The following is a 7,664-nucleotide window of genomic DNA, read 5'->3' on the forward strand; positions in this document are numbered from 1 at the left end:
CGATGGCTGTACTTATACCTTACATCATCATATTATTTTGAACCCTGGTACTCGGGATCAAATCAGTCGATAGATAAGAGAATACCATCGAATAGAGGTGTAATCGAATAGTACAAATCGCACGTTGGACTTGTCGCCGTTGCCACCGGAAAACCGGATAAGTACTAAAATAAATAAATAGACAATTTCCATGAAATTATAATTAATACATTTTTACAGAAATATTTTGACACTTTATCGAATGCATATATCTACAGATTATATGGTATACAATTATAGAAAATATTGTAGTAAAATATTATTGTATACAAAATGCCTTAATATAATGATTTTTTTTGGAAGACCGTATAATAATCGTAGTCGCAAATTACATTACAAACTTTTAAGGGCTTCAGTTTAGTCTATCTGGCTGCCATAAAACGCACAGTGGGACATATTATAAGACATTTTTCTTTCACTCGAATTATAACCATCATAATATTACATAATGTTACTTTACAAATAAATTTAAAACATCTGTTATTGTAAAACTCTTAAAGAAAAATCAAAAGTAAAACAAACCATCTTGATAAATCGGTCGACTATCCATAATATTTTTAAAATATGTTTAGCTTCGATGCGGAGCTGAAAAGGTATGGTTTTTACAATGATGTGTTTTTATTTTTTGTGTCCTGAACCACGATATTGTTAAAACCACTAACCGATTTCTTCATATAGCAATTCTACAAAAATCGTACCTAAAAGGTATTTCATTGGACCAAAAATTAAAAAATTCATCCCTTCCCCTTGAAAATCGAAAAAACACCGAAAAAATTACACATTTTTCAACTTAAAATTACGATGCTCTATAACTTTTTTTAAAATATTCGAGCAGTCAATTTCCAGGTTGCTATGTGTGAGTGAATACAACAGTCAATAACTGGTATTGAAAATATTTTCACTATATTGTTTATTACGATATATGGGTAACTAAGACAATACATTTTTATAGACAAAACGATCAACCCTAATCGTATGCACCCTAATACTAAAAATTTAAGCACATATGTAATTGTCATTAGGTACAATGCTTTTACCGATATTTTTATTTTTATCTGTGAACACTGGACCTTCCTTACTTAATACTTCTACTTACGTACAATACTTTTTTACTGTGCTGGTTTATATTGTACTTGTTTTGGACTGTAATGGTTTGGACTTACTATCTACAAATTCACATTGAAGCGTTTATTTAAAAGTGATTTTATCAGTTTCAATTATAATAATTCCTGTAGACCTGTGACCTCCCCGTCTCACTGTGCCCCGACCCCACTGTCCTGGCTTTTTTAATGTTCTGATTATGTTTGTGGAGATATTTCTGGGAGAGCTTTGAAAAAAATTGAATAAAGGGATTTTAAATAATTAAAAAAAAAAAAACATCAACGATATAAAAAATTCACAACGTTTGAATTTTCAGGAATATTTCCATCAAAATGTCCAGTACTTTATGCAAATCTATAAATTATTTTTGTTGTTTTATTATAAAGCCACCACTAATTTATAAATTTACAACTATGGCTAATCATAATATTTTGGTCTACCGTCTCTCATTATACAAATATTAAACTAACAATTTAATACTAAAAATAGTATACAGGGTTATTCATTAAGGATATTGATTAATGATTGTGGAGATGGAGTGGCCGAATATATTATGGCGGCGGAGTCGGCGCGCACTGTCGCCTGTTTGAATTCGGTCACGGCCGGTCTTTCTCACTTGACAACCTGTCCAGGTGAAGAGTTTGCACCCTCTCTCCCGCCCTAAGCATGGTAGAAATGTCATTTGCCACTTGGCGACCGAACTAGGCACAAATAGGCCCTACTCCCGGTCAAATGTGACGTACACTTCAATAAAATTAAGGATAAGACACTCATTTACTCCTAAAATAATTACAATTTTATAGTTTTTCTTTTTAAAAAAGTTTTGCTTTTATTATTTTACAATATTAGAAAATTACTAATTATGTAAATATTTTAGTACTTTCCAGATCCTATCAACTTTTGAAACTTAAACGGTAATGTACATATTTATTTAATTAACCAGTCGACATTTTCAGCAAATTATTCTTAATTTAAAAAGTCAATTAAATATATACGTTCCCATTAAGGTTCAAATGTCGATAGCGCTCTGGAATAAAATTAAAAAAAAAATATTTTCTTATATTGTAGAATAACATAAACTAAAAGTATCTCCAAAATAAAAACCTATAAAATTGCAATTATTTTTTGAGAAAATGAGTGTCTTATATGAATAACCCTAGATTTTTTAAGTGAGTTACTTAATTTGGAAATTTATACAATACATGTTTTTTCCCTAAAATATTATCGGCAGGGCTTTTATTCATTTTGGGTAAGAGCCCCCTTCCCTAGAATCCCGTGATTGCGTATATCCATGTACGTTGGTACTGACAGTTGACTTACCATTTCACAATAAAAATGAAAAATATAGTCTTGTCATCTCGGCGTTAAATCATTTGATTAAAAAGGCTAATCACTATATTAAAAACAAACAATACTAACGATGTAATTATTGAAGTTTAGTTTGAAATTAATCTTTTCTATTGTCATTGATTTAGGTTTTTTCTTTAGACCTGTAGCTTTGATATGTAACAATATACAGTTGTGGATGTATTTAGATTATTACTTATTGCATAGTAATACATAACCTATTTTTTTTATACAATTTTTTTTTTTTTGTTAACGTATTTATAATTTATGTGTAAAATGTATAGTTTATATATGTTTTCACTTAAGCTTTTCATTATTGAAAAATTTGTATACAAATACATTTAAACACAAGCTGCAGTACTTTTAACGTAATTTATGAATTTCATATAGAGTTTCTAACAAGCAGTCCTTTACAAAATAAAAAACAGAATAAGGAAAAGTAATGTTTAATGAGACAATATAAAGTGTTTATCACAAATTCGATATAATTTGTTTATGCTGTTAGTATTTAGGTGCCGTGTTTACTTCATATTAATACATTTTATAAATAACAGTGATTAATTCTCTGAGAGAAGAGATAAGAGTGAGATTCTCTGAAATACAATAGAAATAAAATTTCATAAATATAATACGAATGATAAAGGCTCATACAATTTGTGGTTTAAAATTTAAACTAAACATAAATGATTTAATACGACTGGTGAATGAGGATATGATTAAACATGAATAACGCATAATTATTTCTTATAAATATAGCAGTGTAGCATACAGTAATATTTTAGTATAATGTGAATATTTTTTATAGTTGACTCATTTTTTTTTGTTCGTGAACTTTTCTGGTTTTTGTACGCCAGGAACTTCCTGAAAAATGCCTTTACCCTCTTCTACGGTGGCTTGCACGCCAGTGATTTCTTCAGATGAATTATCGTTTTTGTAATTATTGTAAGTGGTTTTGATCTTGTCGATGGCACCGTTCACTATGTTTTTAGTTTTGTTTACAGCTTCTTTACTCTTTTCGTTGACCTTTTTAGCTACTCCAGATACGCTGTCTGATACTGAATCATACGCATCTGAGGCACCTTCTTTGACGGAATTCACGAAGCCGCTAAATTTCTCCTTGAATGATTTCGACGGTTCTTCGGTGGTAATTGAACCATCCAACACAACATCAGCTTTGATCGACTATACATAAATAAAAAATAATGTTTTAGTGAAATGAATGTCTTCGTCCATCACTTAAATAAGTAGTAAAATATAAGTAATAGTTATTTTGTACAGTTTTCCATCTAAATTTCGTAATACTTTAAGTAGGTATGTGACTATTCTAAACGACCAAGTTGTGGTTTATTTTTGTCTTATACCTATTTGACTGTCGAATGAGACATTATAACCTAGTTGTTACACTAATATTTTCCTAAATTAAAAAAGTATTCATACAGCGAAAAACTTAATGGTCCTTGTAGGACCAAGGCTTAGGTTCAAACTTAAAAGTTATGGTATCAGAAATCTATTTGTGAATTAACGCAAAATATAAGGGGGGGGGATATGATATTAACTAATACAAAAGTCGTTTGACATTTATTTATATCATTATCTTTGTGTTGTTGTTTTAATTTGAATAATTCGCTAAAAATAATAAATTATAATATTTAAATGTCGTTAATTCAGCTAGTACAAATTTACTATCTTCAGATAAAATAAAACTTGTGTAATTACTGAACTGTTTAAGACGAAGGAAAATTGTTTGGGCATTAAGTTTGTGTGTTTAGTAGTAAATAATCGTATTAATGACTAACAAGCTTTCAATAAAAATATTTCTTGTTTTTATTAATATAGTTTTTTTCCATTATTGTTTTTTTATCACGCATTTGGTACGTCAATCACGCATGCATCTTTGACCTTAAATATAGATAAATATTAATTTATAAAAAAAACTGATACCTTTGTACCACTATTGTGCAAACCTTTTTAGTTTTAAGTAAGAGCCTATACGTATACAATTTTTATTTGGAAACACTTGATTTAATTTTGATAATAACCAATAGAGTAATTACTCTAAATCTAAAATTTTTAAGATGAGATAATTATCATAAAGTTTAACTTCACTTGTTGAAAGTATAAAATTCATTACTAATAACAAAATATAATTTATAAGTTATAACAAACTTTATGGATTTAGGATATAGTTAGTTTACATCAATATATTAAAAATATGTAAAAACAAGGTATAGTTTACAATGTTTTTATAAATAAGAATGTATAGTGTATACTATGTTCGAAGTGCATAAATATGTACAATTTATTTTATATTTTACTATTCTATACTATTTTAATATCCTTAAAAATATTGAAATTCTAATTTATACATCAATAATATTAAAAATTTATTTTATAGTTTAAAAACCTTATTATTTCTATTAGAACAAAACTGTTAATGTAAAATATATATCAAAATTGTAGTATAAAAATGTGGATAATAATTAAGCATAACATTTTTTTAAATTTAAATTTAGTGTTTAGGGTTGGTGTTTTGGGCATAGTCATCAAATGCTTTTATAGCTTGTTCCAATTCTTCGTTTCTCGCATTTGATTGTTGACGCGGCTTAGAACTAAAGACGCTCTTGAATTTAGAAAAAGTATCCGAAAAGAAGCTTTGGGCACTCGATAGAGATTGTTCCATTTTTTTCTTAGCATCTATCTCTTGAACAGGCTTCATATTGTTTTGCATGCTGTGGTATGCCTCTGAAGCACCTGTCTTAATGTTGCTCACAAAACTGGCTACTTTGTCCGACATTGATACACCGCTGTTATGATCTTGCCCAGACTCAGCACGACTCCACTAAATTAATAAAAAGCGATAAACAATTGATGCTTATTTTTTTTTACATAAATATCAGTTACGAGTAAAACGTATAACGTTAGAATGTTAATCACAAACATATAAAAACGATATTATTACAAAAACAAGCCACAATTATTTTTACATATTTACATCCATGGAAAAAAAGGCTATTAATAAATGTATTCAATCATTGTAGTAGGTATCTTATAAAAACATATTTGTTTAATGTATTTAGATAATTTTATACCTAACTTTATTTAGCCTACCAGTTGATAAGATCAAAACAATATCTTTTAACTCTAACTTAAGAAGTGATACATTATAAAGCTTAAATTTAAAAAATGAAATACTTTAGATTTAAATATTGAAAAAAAGTATATAAATCTCTACTATTTCTCGAACAACTTTTTGATTGTTTAATTTTTTTAATTTGTACATAAAATCAATTACTTATGTGTAATTAGATAATTCTAAACAAAAAATATAAATGTTTGAAAAAATAAGGACACAGATTACAATACATTTATTGTTGGAATAACTAAACAAATATTTCGGCCAACTAAACTTTTATTTAAAGCAAACATTTATTTACTTATTCCAACTATACATTTATTGGGTCTCTATATTAACCATTATTTCAGTTAGTCCAATTATGTATATTTTTCCATGTAGCATGTTTCACGTGTTTTCACGAAACCTCCTGAGTTTCAACGTATTTTTTTTGTCTATAGTTAGTTAGGTATACAACCCACTACTATCCAAGGAAATATGAAAATAAGAATTAAACTACTTTTTTGTAACGAGCGAGAATAGTGATTATAGATAATGATTGTTGTTATATTAGAGCTACGCTTTTGGTTTTGTTTCGTAAAGTATTTAAACCATTAAAAGAAATGTATAATTTCCTATTTCTTAAGTTATTTCAACAACCGACTGTATACATAATATACATCTTTGATTCATATCGAACGATGACCGTTGAGTTGTATATGCATAATTTATGTTATTTTATTCTATTGGATAAGAAGCATTGAAGAACTCATTAACCTTGGGGTGCAAAAGCTGACAAAGCGTAGCAAATTAATTTGGATACACACGATAAGAAATGATAAATAAAATCTACACGGATTGTTTCACTAATATGTATGCCTTATGGTAAAATGATACATTGGTAAAACGCTGAACACGCAAAGATCGGTGGATATTTATAACATTAACAAATAAATGTATTCTAATAGTTGAAATCCGGTCACCGACAACACAGGTAGCTTTTTACATGATAATGATAATAATCATATTATTATTATTATGTAGTACGTACATTACAGTTACACTAATAAAAACATTGTAATTATATTATAAACAAACATAAGTACAATTACTTACGTTATACTATATTACTCTTGTAATAGTAAAACAACATATATTATTATAATGGACGGATTATGATGCATAATTTATGAAGATTATTGTCATATTTAATTTGATATGTAATTAATTTATGAGTTAAACTCACGTCGCGAATACGTTTTATGCTTAATCAAACCAACATTTTGTTTTTAATAACCAAAAAATATGGGTATTATTATTATTATTTTTTTTTTTTAATATATGGCATGCCACGAAATACTTACGTCGGCCAAAAAGCATACGAGTGCCGTGACAGCGATCGTTTTCAACGCGAACCCGTTCATTTTCGTTAAGTTTTCTCTTTTGGAAAATAACTATTGATAAAATATTAGTTTTTTTTTTTTTTTATAAACGAACAAACGCGTACGTTGGAGTCTCGAGTACAACAGAGCACAGGTTGGGCCGATAGTTCAAGGTGCCTAATGGTTATCTGTTGACTGTCGTGGCTTGTGTTATGTTATATTTGTACGAGTTTAAGAAGTAGTGTAAGTATTTACGATTGCCGGCACTCTGATCACGGTGGTCACGCGATTAGGTACATATAGCATTGAAGACCTACTGAACTCTCTCACTCTCTGCTTCTCCGTAGTCATTAGGAAAAATCCAACCGGTAACAGTATGGTATGATAACAATACGTTGTTGTGTATTGTTAAGAAGGAGAATGTAGTGTTCAATTTAAATGAATGTATTTTTTATTGATAAAACCTTGAACGACGGGGCACCGTGAATCGTACAGCGTACAAGTCTTCACACGACCCGTGTTACCATAACAACGTGCACATGGAGTTCCAGATGGCTTCTCTAGGTAATCCGCATCGCAATGCCAGTTCCCACTTCCCACTGTTAAGAATTTTCTACTTTTGTTCGAACAGTTACGTTGACCGCAAAAATATTGAAATCATTATCGTTGATTGTTACATACAG

At 28.9% G+C, this 7,664-nt stretch overlaps 1 protein-coding gene across 2 annotated transcripts; it reads right to left on the reverse strand.

Moving 5' to 3' along the window:
* Window positions 1–2,917: 2,917 nt before the first annotated feature.
* LOC126835732 (uncharacterized) lies at window positions 2,918–7,414 on the reverse strand. Of its 2 annotated transcripts, none has more exons than XM_050568501.1 (2): window positions 6,964–7,309; window positions 2,918–3,669 (listed from the first exon to the last, which is right to left on the reverse strand). In XM_050568501.1, the coding sequence occupies exons 1-2, from the start codon at window positions 7,021–7,023 to the stop codon at window positions 3,298–3,300; spliced, it is 432 nt and encodes a 143-aa protein (XP_050424458.1). In that variant the 5' UTR covers window positions 7,024–7,309; the 3' UTR covers window positions 2,918–3,297. The 2 variants fall into 2 exon arrangements, with proteins under 2 accessions (XP_050424458.1, XP_050424459.1); XM_050568502.1 differs by having other exon boundaries at window positions 3,602–5,326; window positions 6,964–7,414.
* Window positions 7,415–7,664: the final 250 nt, after the last annotated feature.

This window comes from Adelges cooleyi, unplaced genomic scaffold, assembly GCF_023614345.1.
Source record: "Adelges cooleyi isolate 19-005CV unplaced genomic scaffold, UGA_ACOO_1.1 ACOO_flye_CR_arks_rails_tigmint_CR_PRNA_23, whole genome shotgun sequence".
In the NCBI taxonomy this organism is placed as follows: Eukaryota; Metazoa; Arthropoda; class Insecta; order Hemiptera; family Adelgidae; genus Adelges; species Adelges cooleyi.